This window comes from Ictidomys tridecemlineatus, chromosome 14 (genome assembly GCF_052094955.1).
Source record: "Ictidomys tridecemlineatus isolate mIctTri1 chromosome 14, mIctTri1.hap1, whole genome shotgun sequence".
NCBI classification, from domain to species: Eukaryota; Metazoa; Chordata; class Mammalia; order Rodentia; family Sciuridae; genus Ictidomys; species Ictidomys tridecemlineatus.
In genome coordinates, this window is record NC_135490.1 from 41,093,927 (window position 1) to 41,115,622 (window position 21,696).

The following is a 21,696-nucleotide window of genomic DNA, read 5'->3' on the forward strand; positions in this document are numbered from 1 at the left end:
TTAAAAGTCTTTTTTAAGTTCCTTTTCTTTCTTTCTTTTTTTTTTTTTAACCCTGAAAACAAAACCAGCAGAGATCCAATTGAATGCAGGAGAAGGATGCAAGCATGTTCCTCCCAGATCCCTAGGAGCTAGATGAGGCAACATTCGCAATGAATTAAAATGCCTGTCACCTAGCGCATTCCGGACAGAGGGCAGTCTTTAAGACCCAGCGACAGTATTTGTCTGGAGAGGAAATGTTGCTTTTTGACAGATGAGAGAAATCCCCTTAGTGCTGGCTGTGGGAAGAGAGAAGTGAAGTCAGTCACCTGGTGGTGAAGGCCAGTAAAACAGCAAAGCAGGAGGAAAATTGCTCTCTCCCTCTCTCTTTCTCTCTCTCCCTCTTCTCTCTGTAGGATCCACCTCCTATTCTCTCAACTCTTTTAGCATAACCTTCAAAGGAGAACGTTCCCTTCAGACTTTATTATCTTCTTTTTCCCCACTGAGAGAATACCTCTTAGCTGCAAGACATTTTTTAAGTCTATGCAGGACTTCGGGGGATTCGGTTATCTTGCCAGGGAAATTGATCATTGCTAATGTCTGGGACTCACAGTGTGCTAAATTAGCTACCAGAGTAAGCCTGACGGAGGAAGGCTTTTATCATATACTCTTCTCTTCAGTTTGAACACATTTGCTTGAAATTTGCCGCATGATGCTGTCCAGGGAAGCAGCTTTTTTTCTTGGGATGCAGCAATTCGCTGGTTTCTAAGCTTATTGCAGAAGAAGAAATAATCTTAAATAGAGTGGATTTTTTTTCCCCCTCCGTGGTTGATTCGACTGAGCTGTGTTCCACCGCGGTAACCATCAACGATCACCTGTCATTAAATCTTTGAGGAAGTAAAAACAAAGTGAATTATCATTATTATTTATTTATTTTTATTATTTTTTTAACCGGTGGAGGCGGCGTGACCACGGAGAATGAGACTGAGAGAAGCTGCCAGGGCTTGGAGGAGGATAAAGCTGAGTTTAAGCTGGAAACTAAAAGACTAGATTGTTATTTGGTACAACTTGCCCGGTTCCTCTCCACTTCCTTTAGTTTCGCTCCATGGACAGATCAACAAACCTGGACATTGAGGAGCTCAAGGTACGTGATCCTCGGCGTCTCTCCTTTCCTCCACTCGCTCTCTTGCTCTCGGGTCTTCTTTTCTCTTCGCTGCCTCTTGCTAGCGCCGCTGGAAGAGTTGGTGGTCTCCTGGGACAGCCAGTGGGCATTCGGGGTGAAGCGTCCCCGGGCGCGGGCGCCCCTCCTAGGGCCGAGGACATGGAGGGCGGCTTTCCCTAGCACTCTGGGGCTGGGCTCCCTCCCTTTCTGCTCCTCCTGTCAACAGCCACCCTGTCCTCCTCCTCCTCTTCCTCCTCCTCCTCTTCCTCCTCAGTTCACAGCAGCATCTGGGGTACCAGACCCGGCGCCCAGTGCCAGTTAAGCTCGCTCCGGAAAACGGCCGCGGCTGCACCACCTCTGTCCGCTGTCACCCGGGTTTCCCAGCAAAGTTGTCCGAGATGCGCGGCCACTTTGCCTCCTGTCCCCTCCTCCGAACCCGCTTCTGCCCCGCCCGACACAGGGACAATCTATTTCCGCTCAGAGCTTGGCACTAGAGAGGCGTCTGCGGCGGCGGCTGGGTGGTGTGCCAGCACTCCGCGAGACCCTTTCCTCCCGCGACCCGACCCGGTTTCCCCCCGGGGTCGTTACTGCCCGGGGCGCGAACTGGTGATCGGCCGGGGGACACTGCAAGTAAAAGGACTGGGGAGCTCGGTTCCCGTTTGGCGGGCGACGTGCCTTACCCCGGTACCCCCGCGCGCGACTGAATCTGAGGAACTGGGGCTGGGGAACGGGAGGCGGGAGCGGGTCCGGGGGCGGGGCGGCATCGGGATCCTCTGGGTGCCCCTCCCCCGCCGGCGGGGCCTCCGGGCGTTGGGACCCTCACCCAGCGCCTGCCGCTCCGCCCTGCGTCTTCGCCGCGCCCTCTGTCTCCTGGGTCCTCCCCTTGACTGTGCGGGGTTGCCCGGCAAGAGCACCCGGGCTGCTGCCAATCCGCCCCTCTGCTGGTGGGCATCGCTGCCTGCAGGGCCTTTAGAATATAAAAGAAAGAAAAAATAAACTTAAAAATCAACAAATCACAAAATAATTTAAATGTCCCGCTCACTGTAAACGAAAAAGCACAAAGGGAGCTCTACTAGAAACATTTCCCCCCCCCCTATTTCTTCATCATTCTTTAAGCATTTTGAACACTCTACTATTTTGCTTCAAAGGGTATTTTTACTAGAGCTGCAGATGAACTCTGTTCAGGTGAGGACTCCGTAGATATCCTAACTGGAGAAACTTGATTAGTAGAAGTTTGCCCTGAAATGTCAAGAAAATGGGTTTAATCCAGAAAACTGAGCTCAGGGCTGGGGAAAATCCCCCAAAGAGCACAAAAACCTCTCTCTGCAGCCAGTCTTCTGCCATGGCCACCAAGCATATCTGGTCCAAGAGCCCATTGAGCCTGGGTTTTCAAACTGCTTTAAAGGGAGGCAGGAGAGTTAGACAGGTGGAGTCAAGATAGAGGGAGAATGTTAGGAAGGTATTAGAAATCACTTCCACTGGAGACTCTTGGGAGGAGGCAGATTTGATGTTCTAAAGTTGGCAAACAAGTTTCTGTGATTTGGTCAAGGTCACAGTCAGTAGATCTTGGCCTGAACTAGAAATCTTCTATTATCCTTGTACTATGCTATGACATGATAGAGTACCTTTGTGTTTGAAAAGATCCCTTGGTTCTCTTTCACCAGCATCCCACTCTCTTGGGAGAAGGGTTATGTTTTATTTGATATGCAAAAGAGAGCATGAACCATGTGATGTATATTTATGCAGAGGTGGAGTATCTAGATTTTGTTGTTGTTGTTGTTTGGGAACTACAGGGTGGCACAGAGGAAAACATTTTCTTTTAAGAAACTGAAGGGAAAAGTGAATTGAGGTGATCATTTTTGCTGATATTCCCCTAGTTCCCTACAAGTGTATCTCCCTCTGAACCCACGGAACCTACCAAACTGTTTAAATGTACAAAAAGAGAAACCCACTGTGGAAACTTCTGTTAGTAGAAGATCCCAGCTTAACCCTGATACTACTACACATTGATTCAAGATTCTCACAGTCCGAGTATGCTAAACTGTGGATGGGCAAAAACTGTGGGTGGGCAGCAAAGGGTAGAGAACTAGAAGTTTGGGGGCATGAGGGAGTGTGTTGGCAATGACTCTGAAGAAATGAAGGAATACTAGACAAAAAGGTCAATTGAAGTTGCCCAGAAATTATGTCAGAGCAAACTACTTTTGAAGAGTCAAAACTGTCAGGGGAGAAATGTTGGCAAGACTTATCAGAAAATGTTTGAGGTCCTCCAGTTTAGGAAATAAATTCATGTCATCAGTTTTGAACACACACCTGGAATATTAAGTTTTGGAATACTTACATTCTGAAATATATATGATTTGTGATATATATACTGCATGTGGACTAATTTACCTGGCTTTCTTCTTAGAGCAGAATGCACTGGCTTGAGTTTCCTAGACAATTTGATTTCCATTTATTCTCTGGTGGCTCCTTACTAGAGAACTGCCCAGGGTGATCGATGGAGAGAGAGAAGAAGAAAGCTGGGGATACTTATTTTGGCATTATTTGGCTGTTTTGACTTTTCTTCTAGTGATCCAATGATGCTTCCATAAATGCACATCCACATAGAACTTTAGTTTTTGTGATGCTTTAAATACATGAAAATAAAACAATACTTACAGGGACTTGGTAAATAAATGTGTATATTATTCTAAACATTCAGTTTAGCAGAGTTTTAGATAATCAGTATTACAGGAAGTTGCTTATCTCAGGTTCTAAGAAAGGCACATTTTACTAATTCTTTATTTTTTGTTTGGAATAAACATTTCTTTATGAGATCTGAGCACAAATTTATATTTTTTACTGTGCCAGGTGTGTGAGCATTATATTTTGATGTGCTGTACAGTAAATAATGTTGCCTTTTGTAACTTTTTAAACTAAAGATAAGTTTCAGTAAGTGTTAAATCACTGCCATCATTATCATAAATATAATATGCATATTAGGGGATTTGTTGGTGGAAAACTAAAATATAGCTATGTGTGTAAAACTTGCTAATGAAGGCAAGCATGTTTCATCTTCTATTCTGCACACAAGCCCCTGATGAAACAGATCAGTGGTGAAAAGGGAGAGAGTTCTCAACCAGAGAATTTTGGTCTGTTCTTTTCCTTTGATCTCTGTTTCTTTCTCCAATGAATGTATAAACTTTACTCTGGATTTTTGCCTTAGTATTTGTTTTAAAGAAGAAACAACATCAAACAACCCAAGATTTGGGTTGCTACTTTGGAAACGTGGGTGTTAATGAATATTGATATTAGAAAAAGCATCCTCTATCCTGGAATATCTCTGAGTTACATATGACTCTGTGCATTTTAGTAGTAGATATTTAAATATTAACTTTAGCTTTGTAGTTTGTTTCTTTTAAAAACTGATCTTATATACTGGAACTGAGACTGCTACTAATTTTTAGAGTTGATGATTTTACATTTGCTCTTTGTAAGGTTTATTTTTTAATACATTGAGGCTAGATAAATGGTTGTGATTAAGTGGAGGACTTTGTTGATTCCTTGACTCATCTTTTAGAATATGGGTTCTAATTCACCTGTACAAATTTGGCAATTAGAAAATTATGGTTTTCTATACTAAGGATATATTTAGCATATATAATTGTAATTTGCTTGGGAATCAAAAATGTAAAACACATTAAGAATACAGTACCATTTTGCAGTCATATTTGATTTCAGCTTTTACTTATTTATTTGTCAAGATTGTTCCTTTAATGAGATCACTGCTTAGAAGTTAAAATGGGAAATTTTCTATTTGTTCGATTTGTATGAAGAAAATGAACAATGTGCGTCTGGAATTTTTTAAATTATTTTTTGTATGGTGCAAAATCTATAAACCTAAATAGTTAGTCTTGAGATGCATAAAGAAACTTTTTTTTAATAAGGATGATTTTAATTGTTTGAGTTCACTTAGTGAAGTCCAGTCAGTGTTGCTTAATGTTATCCTTTCAATTTGAACAAAATTTCATCTGCTAAGAACTTGAAACTTGCCCTAGATAGGTGAGGCAAAACCTTCCCAGAATAATACAATCAGGTCATTAGGAAAGTATTGTACAGGCAGGAAATGATAATCCAGCAAAAACATGCATACGTATTTTAAACAAATGGTTAGTTCGAAACTGCTGAGTTCTTAAACCAGTCTCATAGTACATTTATCTACAATTCAAACAGGAGAATTGGCACCTAGAAGAATTCTAAAAAATTTTTTTCTTTTCTTTTTTTTTTTTTTTCATCAATAAGACACTCAGCCCAGGAAAGTCGAGCTTGCTGCAGTGTGGGAGGCTTTGTGATGAGTGTAAGTAGGTGGTATATTTTTATGCTAGTCATTCCATAGTGAAAAATAGTACTCTACAACACATGCTATATTTTTAGCAACCTGCCTTATATATTCATTTGTTGGTTTAGAATAAAGAAACCTATTTGTGAATACTGAAGTATTTGACTTCTTTAATAGCTTATGGAATTATAACTTTGTCCATCCAGATTCAGTGCCAGATCTCCTGGTAACAAAAATTAGCCATAAAGATCCAGTAATAATTAACCTCGATTTTTAAAGTTGATATTATTTTAAGTGGAAAAATTTTAGTTGTATAGATTTATGGGGTACCACATGACATTTTAATATGTTGTGTATACAATGTGGAATGATTAGATTAAACCAATTAATATATTCATTACCTTACTTTTTGGTGGCAAGACACTTGAAACTTATCCTTTTGGTTATTTTCAAATATATGGCACATCATAACATAGATATTTTAAAATTCAGAAGTGGTGTTAATTGAAGTGAAATAAATTTCAAGTGATACTAGTGAAACATTGTCTATACAGTTAGGAAGAATGAAAGAAAATACTTGATATGTGAGAATTAGGGATATGAGAGAATTAGGGATAATACATTTGAGGAAAGATATACAAATGACTAGTTGCAAAATCTTCTGTGGTCAGCTGTCATTACTAGGCATATATCCTAACCTCCCTACTGGCTATCACAGCTTTTGCTGATCTTCAGATTTTACCAATTGAAAATACATCAACTTTTGAAGTTGGAGTAAAAAGAATATTTTAAGATTTATGGACCTAAATTCATAGCTTCACAAGATGGCTTAATGCTGTAAGTCAATAAATCAGCATGTGTCTTTGGGGGTATTCCTTTAATATAGTATTTAGTGAGTTGTTTCTCATACTATATTGGAATTTCAGCTAAAAATAAAATGTGGTACAGCTTACAACTTTAGGATACTAAGGAAAATGGCCAGTTCCTTGTATTCAAAGTTCAATGAGTTTTTGAGTATATGCATTTAAAGTGGTAACTGTTTAAATGAGTGAATGTTTACATGTCAAAACAAAACTTCAAAGCTTAATTGTTGAGAATTGTGATAAAATTCTTAGCATCTAACACTCTGTTACTAAGTAAGCTACCTTATTGTATATCAGTGTACATTTTACTATACTAATATCTACATTTTTCGTTTTACTCACTTTCTTTTCCTAGAAAATGTTTAGAAGGATTGGGTGATCTTATTTCCCAATGAAACGGACTAGTCTTTTAGGTCAACCATCGAAATGAGCAATCTTAGGGATCATTCTCTTTTCAAGAAAATTATAGAGCCTTTTATTCTAAGAATTTAAAAATGTACTAAGTGCCTTGAGAAATTTTTTCTTTTATGCTTCTAAACGCTATATATATATATATTTTTTTTTTGTAGGTTGACTCTGAAAAAATATTATCAACCCTGGTCAAATTTTAGAATATTTACACTATTTTGTTGGTATCGAATAGATTAACTAGAGGGTTTCTGTGCCAAATTGACATTGAAGACCTTTAAAAATAAGAGACTCCAGCATTCATCCACAAAGACTGAAATTGCCATGGCAATGCCTATCTGTGAAGCAAGGGCTGTCTTCAATCTTAGATATTAATACAGTCATCCCACACCAGAATGGAGCTCAGAAGCAGTTAGACTTCAGAGGTACACAGAAGTACTAAAGCTCTCTTTACTAATCTGACAGCTTGTGACCTTTAAGGAGATTCATTTGTGTGGTGGAAAGAGTGTTGATCTGGTGAGAGTAGTACTTGAAAGATACTGTTCACACCATGGCTCTGCCCTTTACCAGTGTGGCATCTCAGGCAGGTTCTTCAAACCTTCTTTGTTTTGGGTGTCTCTGTGTTGCAGGGTGGAGGAGTTTATTAAAAGGGCTTTGTTGTAATCATTTTTAGCTATAACTGAAAAATTTGCTTAGACATTATCCTCTAAACAAGCTCATAATTTAACCAGTGAAAGGAAAGGAGTTTGGAGACACTGTCGAGTCTACTTCTTCTTTAGGCCCTGCAGTGGCCCTGCCAAGAACTATAAGACCAAGGAACACAAGATGAAAACCTCAGGACCATTGAATCTCAAATGAAGTTGCAGGTTTGCGTGTCTATGGCTCCCAGTCTTTTTTTTTTTTTTTGAAAATGATATTTTTGTGTACTTCTCAAAGAAAATCCTTTTCAAATTGATAAAGTTAACGTGAGTCTTTTTATTCCCCAACTATTTCTTTGTCTGAACCGCAGAACAGGTTTATCTGATCAATATTATATTTTCATTTTATGGATGTCACAATGGAGACTCAGAAAAATAAAGTGAAGTGTCCAGAATTACAAGGTTAATATATAATGGAATAGGACTCAAATCTATGTCTTCAATTTCCAAATCTTATCCTAGTATGTACATATATGTACATATACATGTACATATATACACATATATATGTATATATGCTAAAATTCAGGAAGTTCTGAAAGAACTTCTCATGGTAGAGATTTCTCACTGAATTTCTTGAATATTCTTGTTTTAAAGAAGAATGACAGAATTTGAGTTGTGTTCATAGTATCTACTCTTATAATAGTATAATTGTTCACATTGCATTTTTAAAAGCAATTATACTCCTTCCTATTCTTTGGGCCAAAATACTGTCAATTGATATTTGTTCATAAAACAAAACATAAAACGATAGATAAATCACAAAATGAGGCCACTGGATATTAATTTCATAATTTTAAACCAATATATTTTAAAATTAAATTTTATGTAATTTATGTAATTCCACTAGTCTTCCTCATTATTTTGCGCTTCAGATCACTGGTTTTGTTAGGGTTGTACATTGAATTTAACTTTTTGAATGGATTTGACGTTTCTGCTTGGTGTACATTTACTTTTCTGTTCTTGAAATTAAAAAAAAAATCTGATACTGCAATTATCAAGTTCTTAGACTTATTGTATATTATAAACCTAGACATCAATACTAGATAATTTAGTACATAATGAAACTAAAGTTCTTAATGGAACTCTTTGAAATTTAACAAAATTAAATATTTGACTATAAAATAAATTTTTTTTTATGTTTTGATATAGTTTTTTGTGTCTTTCTCCCCTAAAATTTTGTTAAGACAAAAATGTCAGGAATTATAAATGAGGACATACATATACATATAATAAAATAGTATTTTGGAAGAACATTTTCTTTTAATATTTAATAACACCTTTTTTGAGGATGCTTATCAAAACCTTTGTAAGTCTTGGTATTCATAGATCTAACTAGATGTGATTTAGCTAGTAGCACATTTTCTAGTGAACAATCATTATTTCCTTTAATCTTTTCCCTTTATCATCAGTCCTAGATTTGGGCATTCTTGTGGGGACCATTCCCCTCTCCTTGCTCTAGAGTGACCGCTTAAGTGACATAAGAAGAGAAAATAGCACAGCTCTTTTGAGCCCTGGATCCTGGGTGGTGAAATACCCTCCCTTACAAAGTCAGAGTCTTGCACAAGTACCTGCTTGGTCGTGGTCTCATTAGAACTATTAATGGCTATTAGCCATGAACATTCTGTGTTGTTTCTGAATAGTTAAAAATGCAAACCTTAAATATTTGAGCACCAGGCATCTACTATATTTGCCTTTACTAGAGAAATGTAATTCTTCTATTCCTAACCCACGTTATCATCATCTAACTTATTTCTACATTTGTTTAAAATTCCCATCTTTCTATAGAAGGGCTATGGAAAGATTATCTAGCTAAGATAAAAGAGCTTTTGATTCTTTTTTGGTTAGAAACAGCCAATTCAGCTGCTATGACTGAGAACATTTTTGTGAAACATGATATAATAAATCAATGTCATGAACAGGAAAATACTGTTATCATTGTGATACCAAAGTATTTACCTACTTAGATATTTGAGGGTTTTTAAAATCCAAAACATAAGAAAAACTAATAAGTAAATAAATTGCTTACCTCAAGATGTATTGAATTTTATTTTAGCTTTCCACCTCTTCCTCAATATGAGATGCACAAGAGAGAAATTCTATCTAGTCTTAGTAAAGAAATTAGTTCTGATTCTAAGTAACTGGTTGATTTTTTTAATGTGAATTTTTTTTAATCATAAAACTGACAGCATTTCTTCTTTACTTTAGTTCCCTCTTTATCTTTACTGCAGAGGCATATTTGTGGCCCACATCAGGCTTCATAATACTCATAATACTTTTTTTCTATTCTTAAGTACTTTTATAAAGAATTATTAGTCGCAAATAGACATGCTTAAAATTATTAGAACTTTTTGCAGAGACTCAGTTATTTTCATAATGTTTTAGTGGACAAGACATATTGTTTTACATCTCTTATGGGAATATATAACTGTTTGTCTGTTTTCTTTACTTTGTCAAGGGCTACAGAATATAGAAAGTTTAAATTATAATACTGTACGTCCCCAGTTATGCTGTATACATGACTTCCACTGCATGTCATAACTGTAACTTTTGAACCCAATTTACCATTATACTCTTAGAGTAAAAGAATTATACTTGACACATATTATTGGAACTCGTATAAGACATCCTGCTTAAGTCATTATTACTTTTTAAAAGTTATTCTCAAATTTGGCATGAGTGAAGAATGATCGATCACCTGTGCTGATAAATTTATGAATTTCTAATGCCTATTACTCTTGTCTGTGTAGAGACATTAGTTTAGAAAATGTTAAAATAAATGGGGTCATCTTAATCAGAATTTTGTTTAATGTTTTTAAATCTGCTTTTTAAAAATCAATATTTTGATCAGTTGATTGCTCTAGGCAGTAGAGGCACTTGGACTTTTAGATTTTATTTTGTCTCATCAAGTTTCTTAAAGTTCATGTCTGAGTCATAGTTCACAGAGTAAGCAGTTCCTACATGGTATTGTGTCAATAAAACTCCTCATTATTACCTCATTCCTGGGAGTAATTATGAGCATTCAGCATTATTACCTCATTCCTGGGAATAATTATGAGCATTCAGTAATTATGGAATATGAAATACACAGCTGGATTAAGTTAAATATATTCTTGACATGTGGCAAGTACAATAGAAGATCTTCATCTGCTTAAGTCCAATTACAATACAACCTACCCTCATTTTATAAATACTAATCTGCTATAATATGTGTCAGTAGATTGGTATCTATAAAATACAGTATATTGCATATAATATGTAATTATAATTACAACATAACATATGCTCTATAACATACAATATGTAACATTATATATATATATCATTAATTTCCTAAAATAATAGCTTATATATTAAATAAAAACATATCTGACTTTAGAATGTTAAATTTTTATAAGCAGGAACTATTTTTTTGTAAAAATCTATTTCATATTTAGATATGCAAAAAGGGAATTTCAGAAACTGTTTAAAAATATGTTTTAAAGCATAGTGAAATTTTAATTTTTATTTTATTTTATGGTGCTGGGGATTGAACCCAGGGCCTTGTGCATGTGAGGCAAGCACTCCACCAACTGAGCTATATCCTCAGCCTAAAATTTTAGTTTTATAAATACTATACTATCCCAAATAATTTTACTTTAACTTGATGTTCATAGACTCCTGTAATTGTAAAAATCACCTGTGAATATGATTCGTGTGTGATTTTTTTGTCTTCTCTGTCTTAGTTTTCTGATGTTTACAGAGACTTACCATTAATCTTTTTTGCTCATTCACAGTTGTGGAATTGTATTTTGGTGTTTTCCAGCACACATAATGTAATTAAAAATCCAAAAGATTGGACTATAATTTTTTTCTGCACATTGTGTTATTGATCAATAGTATCAGAGTGAAAATGAATAAAGATAATATGAAACATCAATGAAAATATGGGGATGGCAACAGTAATTTATAGTTTAATTGAAAGAGAAGGAATGATTCTAAGGAAACATAAATACAAACATAATAAACACCATGCTTCCACCCTAAAAGAAGATTTGACTTCCATAGTCTGTCTTTCTCTTAGGTTTAAATAACCTAGTACTTTTTACATTAAAAGCCCTGCAATTCACTGTGGTATTATTTGGTATAAACCATGTCACTCTTTGATGTAAACACTACTGAATTGTTAGTAGGAATTTAATTTTGAATTATTTCCAAGCATACACATTATAGGAATTTTTACTTATTTGAACTTTTACTTTTTAGAATATTTTAATCGCATTTGTGTGCCCTTTCCAAAGTTTATGTTGCCTGGAATTTTGTTCATGATATATGTTGTATTCCATGTTGTTTCCCATGCTCCATAGGTGATCTTATCTATTCATACAGCTTCTACTTTCCCTTAAAAGTTGATGCATCCACCTCCCTCTTCTCACTTGAGCCACCTGGCTTCTTCCCCTGTGTTCAGTAATATGCCAGAAACCTCTGTGTTTCACAGTCACTTCTCAGTCTAAGATCTCTGAGGGCACCCTTTGCCTCCTGGCAAATCTGAGCCTTCTGTAGTCTCCTCTCTCTTGTTTAGTATTTCACCATTCACTCAGTATATGCTGAAGCTACAAAGAGACGTTCCTGCTCATCCCCTTCCATTCCTTAGGGTCTGTGTCTTCTCTTCCACACGTTTTGTTAAAATCCTAAATCATGTTCCCATCTTAAGAAGTATATATGAATTTCTTGCAGTGATGCTGGTTATGTTATAGTGAATGTAATATGGCTGTAGGGTTAAGGGTGGGGTCAGAATCACTGCAAAGAGATTTATATATTCTTTTTTATAAATTTCCAGTAAATCATCTCAAAGGAAGTTGGAAAACACTAGAAACTGGGACACCAAGGCTGGTCCCTTTGCTAGATGGAGAGGGATTTAGAAGTTTCTAGAATTGCCTGAGGGTAGTCTCAAAAGGGAAGAAAAAAAATAGCCTCTGGAAACTATGCTTGATGGTAGCCACTGATTAACTATGACAAAAAATGTTCAGGTTGAAGAAAAGCACACGCAGATTATTTAGAAATAATGACCAATTTTGATTTTATGCATTGATGGAATCTTTGCATTACACTCTCCCAAAGCTATAAATTACACTTAATAATTTTCTCAGCTTATTTTCTGTATTTTTGACAGTTTGATAAAATTTCTTATAGTAAAAAATATTATCTGCCTCTGGGAATGTGAGAGCTCTGTCTCTTTGAGGTGGTCTAAAGACACTCAGCTAACACAGTAAGCCAGCTAAGCAAGCAAGGAGGTGGGAGTGTGGGAATCTCAATGCAGGTAGGCCAGGTAATGTTATACTTGGACTTACAGATACCTGTCAATCTCTTGGTTAGATGGCTTTGTAATTATTTTACCCTTGTTATCTTAAATACTCTAGTAGAAATTATAGTGTTTTAGTTGTTTTTAAAGGAATATAATATGAATTTAATAGGAGTAAGGTAATGTAGATATGCATAGATCAAAGTAGAAATGGGGTTGTAAGGTCTAACTGAAGATGTATGGTGACAGCAATGAATGGGAGAATGCTCCTAGGAATGTGTGATTTGCAAGAAGTGGCACCTGTCCATGATTTCTTAACATTCCTTAGCTATCCTCTCTCTGTCTAGCCAATCTCCAAGCAGCTGACATCCAAGCAATCCACAATTTCATATTTTCAAATGTTCCTTTAAGAATAAAATAATAATTGTCCTTTTTTTCTGATTAAATTTCCTTGTTGATTCTGTTGCTTATTTTGTAATCCACACTCCAAATCATAATTAAAAACAATATAGAAGTGCTCACTTCCAGGCCTTCTCCGATCGATCTGTCTCCTACCTTCCTCCCAACGGGCCCATGCACAGGGACACACACATTCTACTATGAACTTCACTGAGTAACTCACTTCTCCTTGCTCATGCCAGTTCCTCTCCTTTCTTGTCATGCACATGTTCTTGACCAAGCGTATCTCCACTTCTTTGCCAGGAGAATTCCTACTCACTGATCTGTAGCTAGTCCTAGGAATAGATGATGGTTGTTTCCTCCCTTGTGTTCCTACATGCTATATTGGTTTAGCTCCAGTGTACACTTTTAATTAATTGGCATTGCAGGAGAGAAAATGGTCTGTATGTTCAGTCCTCTGAATTCTGCTGAACATTGTTTAGGGCCAGTATAAAGTCTGTATTTGTGTATATTCTGAGTTTCCTTGAAAAGAATGTGTATTTTTTCACTTGTTAGAGACCAAGTCTTACATATGTAAATTTTATTAAGCTTATTCTTCATGCTGTTTCAAGCACTGGCTGTGAAACCAGATTTGAATTACTGGGGTACATGTATGCTTCCTGTTTATTTCCAGAATAGCAGAAAGCACTTTGAAGTGTTGTGGTCAGTTGGTTTATTAGATACTCCTGCAAAATTGATTACTGGCTTCTTTTATGTGCCTGGTGCTTCTTATTACTTAATTTTGGTTCTCAGTTTACCTTTTATCTATCTTTGGCCTCTAGACTGGGCTGAGGAGACTATACATTCAATTTCTTTTCTGTCCATGAAGTTCCAGAGCTTCATATGTCAATTATATTGTTGATTCTTCATTCTGTTTTTCTACTTTGTTTAACTGCAAATTATGAAAGATGTATGTTACAATTTCTTGGCAGGCATTTACATATTTCTTCTTCCTTCTCAATTTCTGCCTCTGTTCTTGAGACAGTGGTGTCAGATATATGTAAATTTGACATTGTAACCTTTTCCAGGTGAATTAAAATTTTGTTATTACACATTGACCCTCTTTATCTCTAATAATGATTTATGCCTTTAAGTTTATTTTGTCTGAGTTTAATACAGCTACATCAGTTTTCTCAAATACCACTATAACATTACCCAACTTTATTTTGGTTAGTGCTTTTGATATATATCTTTTTTCATGTTTTTATTTTCAATTTTTTTTGTCCACTTAAATTTTAGATGTAGCCAGATGCAATGATGCATGCATGTCATCCTAGTGACTCAGGAGGCTGAAGCAGGAGGATTATAAGTTCAAGGCCAGCCTCAGCAACTTAGTGTGGCTCTTCACAACTTAATGAGAATTTGTTTTAAAATTTAAAAAAAAATTAAAGTACTGGATATATAACTCAGTGTGAAGTGCCCCTGGGTTCAATCTTCAATGTGTGTGTTGGGCACGGGAGTATTTAGATGTTTTTCTTATGAACATCAGTAGATAGATTATAGAAATAAATTTGGATAATGTTTTGCCTTTTATTTACTGCAATTAACTTATTTATATTTAATGTAATTTATAATACATTTGGATTTATTTCTGCCATTTTCATTAATGATTTCTGCTCAACCCAATAATTGCTTTTTCATTGTTTAAAGTATCTATGGTAGTGACAAACTTACTTTTCTTGGTAGTCTGAAAAAAAATATTTATTTTATTTTGGAATTTTTTTTCTGGGTATATGTTTCCAGATATAAAGCATTTTTTTTCCTTAGAACATAAAAGGTATTTCACTGTCTTTTTTATTCTAATATTGTCAACAAGAAATCAGATTTTAACCCAAATGTCAGTAAGTATTTTTTCTTTAGCAACTGTGAATTTCTCATTTTGCCTTTAGTGGTCGTCAGATTTACTATGATATGTCTATGTATGAATTTTAAAACAATTTGCACAGCTTGGTATTTTATGCTTTTCTTGAATCTTTGTGAAAGAAGAAAATTAGACTGCATTAGAGTTAGGGTTTTTCTGAGGAGTACCATATTTTCTTTATAAAGAAGCTTTGGTCCAGCAACTGTAGTTGGTGGATTATACTATACCTTCATTAGGTCCTACTTCATCTTATTTATATTCTGCATTGACTATGCTGTCTGAAGTGTGGAAAATATAACTATATGATAAACACTGAGCACTATGGATTTTGCTTTGTTTGTTTTACACATCTAATGCTATCTGCTAAACCACTAATACAGCTTAAATATTTATCACATCCTTGTTGATGTTTTAGCAATATTTGGTGGTAGACCAGGATTTTATATTGGGGAAAGAATGCTATCTGTTCTAGTCAGCTTTTTTTCCCCCATCACTTTGTCCAACACAAAATAAAAACACCAGTCAAATAATGAGCAAATGATAGCTAGTTCCTGTGACTAATGATTAACTCTGTATTTCCAGGCTTTTTATAAGAAGTTTATCACCAAGTGATGATGACATAAGAACTCATCTTTGGATCAGGTGGGAGAATTCCCCTTTGGATTTCTTTTGAAGTGATATACACTAAAATATTTTAGAAACTTTATTTATGTAGCTGGGATGTTCTTATGACAAGCTTTCCATTATTTCCATTGATTTTGAGTTTTCTCTTTTCTGTAATGCTTAGCCTTGGGAGAAATTTCTTTCCAGATTCCATATGTTTGATGTTTGGTTCCAGGAATTAGTGACAGTAATCCTAGTCAACTCAATTTTAGATTATCCACAGGCTAGCAGATTTTTAGGCATTATAAGGTATGCACTAACTTTTGTGAAATAAAAAGCAACCCATGCAGTATGATTTAAGATTCTGTAAACCCCCTACCCCCCTGGGGAAAAAAATTTCCCAGTTGTCTCAAATTTCCATCATTTAAATTATTCCTTTAAGAGAATGGTTGTCTAACTATGCTCTTATGAAGTTTTGGTTAGTTGCGACTAAAAGGGGACAGTAGCAGTTAGCAAGTTTATAAATTCATAGTATCTCTCCTTCATTGTTTTTAATTGTTGGTATCACGGATTCTCTGGCCCAAAATATGGTTTATTTTTCCAATTTAGTTACACACATACACACAAACATACACACACACACACACACACACACACACACACACACACAGCTTGTGTCTAAGCTTGATAAATAAAAATTTTGGATGCCATAAAAAATATCAGACCAGACAAGCAATTTGGGACATGCATGCACATGTGTACACACAGACACACACACTCACAGACTTCTTGGACCAAATACAATGATTGCAAGGTACTGTTGTTTATGCAGTTTTCTAAGAGCTTGTACTCTAGTTGAGTCCATATGGTATAGGATCAGGGCTCAACTTCTCTAATTGTAAAGAGAATTGCCCAGGTAATTAGAGTTGGGGCACAGCAAGGCTTTTTCAATCCATGATCTGGAGCTTTGATGGCTTTACATTCTCTCTTAGTACCTTCAGTTAGCCACTATGCTGGATAATTGATGTGAAGAAAATACACCTGCTAATATATATAAAATTCTTACACTTATTGGAATATTACTAGACAACAAGAAGTTTGGATTAGGACTCATGTATCTAAACATCAATTTATCCAGTTACAAAATTGACTTTTTAAAATACGACTTCCACACACATTAATTATTCAAAAATTTCTGATTTCAGTATATTGTTTAGATTATATGGAAGAATGTGATTTGCCTGTTATTTAAATTGTTCAGTATGTTTGTAGGAACTGATGTTTTCTATTTGCTCTTCAAATTACTTTAAAATCCTTATTTGTTAGTTATAATGGCTTTGCAGAATCTAAGCCTTTCAAAGACATTTTTATGTATGTTATTTGTTGGAAGTATGCTTAATGAATAAGTATCTTTTGCGTCTATTTTTTTAATATTTTTACAACTATCATCAAAATATTTTTACACCTAATTTAAAAAAATCCCTGGCACCTAAAAAGGGGCTTTCCACATAGTAGGCACTCAATTTACATTTGTCAAATTAATTGTCCTTGAATGAATGTTCTGTTCCTATACTAATCTTACTACTTTTCCCAATACACTCCAAATTCATTATGAGACATATGTGAATATGAGCTGGGAATGATCTATATAACCAGAACAGATCTATCCTTAGTTAAACCTCCTGTTTCATTCAGTATTCATTTTGATGAGATGAGTATTATTCAACATTTAGGTAAATATGTCATCTACTTAGGATTCTGATATCACTTATACTATTGCATAATAAAATCAATGTGTTATGAATAGAGTCACTGTATCCTGAGATGGAATTCCCATCAGAGTCTCAAGTCATAAAAAGAAAAACATGTCTCTCCCAGATGATTACTTTATTGAATTTGGCATTTCTCATTCTTGATCAGTAGATAACAAGAAATAACAGGAATAAATAATAGCATATGCAAGTAGAAATTGAAGGTGCAATTTTGTACCTGCTGCATCAGAGTTTATAGATCATATTGAATCAGCAGTATATTTTAACTAACCTTAGAAAAATCAAGATTTAAACTAGCTTAGAAAAATTAAGATTGTTAGTTTTTGTTTGAGTCACACACTTCCATGTCTAAAACATATCAAAACAACTCTTCTGAAGAAACAAAAGAGAAAGTTAAGGAAAATAGTATTTTGGCAGTAACCCACACATATAATTCCTGACGAGTTAAATTTATAAAATATTAAATTCTGCAGAAAAGGGAATTTAAATAATGACTAACAAATAATAGTCACATATGATAACCACCCACCACGCCAGGTATCTTGCCTTAAAGTGCTTGATACATAGTTATTGAACAGAGTTTAATTTGAGTTCAAAAGATCTTTACTTTCCTAATCATGGAGAACTTGGAGTAAAATGAGTTGCAACCTGCACATTGAAGGAGAAAACTAATGCAATCTAGCAAATTTTGAAAAGCCAATTACAGCACACTCTTTCTTTGCTTAGTTTTGGAGCTATGTAGACATGTATTCATTTCCAGCTCCACTTGTGAGCTGTTACCTTGGGCAAGATATTTAACATTACCAAATGTCAATTTCCTCAAATGGTAAATGGGATTAATAATTGTACCTCCTGCACATAGACTTTGGGAATATAATGAGACAGTTATATGAATACAGTCTCCAATGTTTGATATAGAGACATCCATACCTGGATCCATTGTTATTTCATAAATATTGCTAATGGGATATTCACAGAAGCTGGTAAGAATGAGAAAAATATGACTAGGTTTTAGAAAAATAAAAAACAAGTCTATCCACCTGAGTGAGGTGGCAGGTTCACCCTGAGAAGCTGGTGAATCAGATGGATGCGGTCAGTATTAGCTGGTGGCGGCATCACTGAGACCTCAGTGCTGGTTTTTGCATGGCACTGTGGTAGAGCTAAATGGAGTGCTTGAGTTTAGTAATATCAAATGCTCTCCAAAGGTTCTTAACTGCCTAAAGGCAGCTTTTAATTTTAAACACCGAGAAAAGTCAATCAGCCTACACCTAAAAATATGCATTGGAATGTGTTTTGCATGCATTAAAACCTAATTTCACATCTCACCAAGTTTAACTACTTTTTTGCTCAACTAGTCTCAGATTCTGTATTTTATTTATTTCTAATAGGGCACATAGTCTGTTTAACTTACACAGACTTCTATTAAAAACTATCATTTTGCACACATGCTTTCAGAAATGTTGATTCCTTTAGATATTTTAAAATGTAAAGTCTTTCATAAGAAACTTCAGAAAAGTTATACTCTAAAAATAAGTTCCCTCTCAACCCACAGGGAAAGAAAAATCTAATAGAGTGGAAAAGCAAAATTTTATTAAAATCCATTTATATTACATAACAAATGGGTAATGTTTTACATGGAATGTGTGGCAGACATATTTAATAAAGTTAAGATAAAACTCTACTGTTTATTTTTTCTTATGCATAGATCTTTAAGAACCTTTGCTTAAACCTAAATGCTGCCACTTACTTTGCTTTGCTCAAAGACTTGATATTCGAGAATTTTATTGCTTAAATTGTATGAGATAAACTAGTTCGTTTATACTGGTGGTATTTCAAAATTCTCTGTGGAAAACAGTACATGCAAACCAGGAAGACAAAAAGGCATTGTTGGGAATGTCCCTTTCCCCATTTTGCAGCATGGGGCTAGGGCAAGAGAATTTTGGTTACAGTCCTGCTTGAGTTGGTATAATTTCTCACTGCTAAGTTCAGCCTCCTGGTTGTGGAACTCAAAGTGAAGTCAGCATGGAAATTTCCAAAAAAGAAATTCTGATTAGTTCACTTCTTGCCTCCATTTTGTGGGGTTAGTGTTAGTTGTCATACTATTCAGTTTGTTGATTCTGCCAATTTTTAAAATATTTTAAATATAAAATCAGAACAAAATGCCTGAAGACTAGAACGTACCTATCCTCCCAAAAGATGGTATTCAACTCTATGACTGAATTCTTTACCCTTTGACCTTCTTTACCCTTTGACCTAATGCACAGGTGGAAGGATTGCCAAAACTCTTTCTTCAACTTTATTATATTTGGATCCAAAAGGAAATACTTAAAGAAGAGATGGATTTTACTGTCTTCCAGTTCTAGCATTCTGTTAGCAACTTTGTTTCTACTGTCATTGCAACTTTTAGGACCATATTTTATGCTTGTGATTCTTTCAACTATCTGACTTTAGAAGATATAATTCCATGAATGTAAAGTGACAAGATGTTTTCTAGGAGAGTGAGTTGATTACAATAATGATATGCATGTGATCCTTTTAATAATTTTCTGGAAATTCTGTGTATTTATAAAGAATTAGTAGAAGACATTTGTTTTGTCTAGCCTGTTTTAGAGAAATTTTGGGGAAAAACTATCATAATACATTTTTTTTTGAAATAGAAAAAGCCTTTGCTTTCAACTTTACACCCAATAAATGAAATTAGTGACTCTGGGCAGATTTTTATAGTGAAGGATTTCAGAATAGATGGAGCCATACATGAGATGTTCTGAACACTGTTCTGCTGCATCAGCTTTTCTTTTTCAGTAAACTATAAAGGAATGTTAAAGGTGCTCTTTTGATGAGGAAAGGCTCAGGCCACCAGCAAGCATTCACTTCCAATGTGGAAACAAAAAGAAGAAAAAAACTGAATCTGAAAAATTGATATTTCTATCTTTGGATTAAAGTTTCTACTATCTCATCACTATCTGGGTTTGCATGTAGAACCCAGAGATTTTTTTTCTTTGAAAAATATGTTTCATTATTTTATTGTCAATGAAAGTGCAAATAGTCATTTTTCTTTTGGGAGTGGTTATGGTGATAGTGGTTTATTACTATTCCAGAGCTTATCAAAAATTGATCATGTAGTTTTATAATTTGAACCAGGAAAGCTTACATTTTCTTCTTGTGTTTTCCAATAAAAGACTGATGGCAATCTACACGACAGTCTCACATCCATTGGCCCTGACCAAAATGAGCTAACTGTGGCCACACACACCTGTAGCCATTGCTAGATGGGTAGATGTGGTGTGCATGTGATGTGCTCAGGAGAGAATCTTGATATCAGAACTTCCACTGAAGCATGTAAAGTAATGCTTGTAAAAATAACTGCAACTGTAAAAATAATCAGCAAGATTTTGATTATATCAGATAATAGAATTTTCCTAAAATTTTAAATAAGTTTTTTCTTGGGGAATATCAAATGCATTGTAGGAAAAGAAATATAGGCAGTGTACCTAGAATTACTTTTGCAAAGTCAAAAGTATGATACACATACTAAATTTTAATATCTTGAATAACAAGAATAAGCTTAAACTATAACTCTGATGTGTTTACTTTAATGCCATAAGATGCTACAATCCACCTCTGTTAACAAAGAGACTTAGGAACTTACACTGCTAATTTTTACACTGTTCTACATATTCAGCAATCTACATTGTCATTACTTAAAGATGAAAAGAAGGAGTTGTTTCAAGATTAAATGTTAAAAGATGCAAACTAACATGTTCATTTAATTAAAGAAGCATGCAGATGAGTGTGTGGGAAGAAAATCAACCTCAGCATTGTGTTTGATATGTTGTATCCTCCACTAGTTTTCATCATAGACTCATTATCTGAAACTTCTCTTCTCTTTCTAATTGAGAGAACACCTGTCTTTGTTTCTTATTGGATTTGTTCTTTTTATTTGCTCTTAGTAGGATCTCTAAAGACCAGTTGTCAGATTACATTCCTAAAATTACTCCTTCAGCAATTATATTGGAAAGGGGAAGTTAAAGTCCAAATGTTCAAAATTTGTGTCTGAAATTTCCTAAATATGACCTCTATAATGGAAACCCTTCCCTTAGGAAGATAAATTATAATGTGAGCTCCCCATTATTCAGGGAGCCCACCTGTGATTTCACAGGATGATGTGCTTGTCTAGCATGACAAAATATTCTGACAAAACCTATGAAGCAATTAGAAACTGTTCAGAGGCTTTGGATTTCAAACTTAATTTTGATTAGCTAATATACTAGATATCATATAAGTGATTTATACTCCAACACATTAAAGTTGGATGA

The 21,696-nt window shown here is 35.1% G+C and overlaps 1 protein-coding gene across 1 annotated transcript in view; it reads left to right on the forward strand.

Annotated features, from left to right (window-relative positions):
* The first annotated feature begins 216 nt into the window (after positions 1-216).
* Sgcz (sarcoglycan zeta) overlaps positions 217-21,696 on the forward strand; it is a 1,049,168-nt gene continuing 1,027,688 nt past the window's right edge. The window contains exon 1 of the mRNA XM_040268050.2: positions 217-1,120. Within this exon, the coding sequence (XP_040123984.1) occupies positions 1,082-1,120 (39 nt within the window). The 5' untranslated portion in view covers positions 217-1,081. The remainder of the gene's footprint in view (positions 1,121-21,696) is intronic.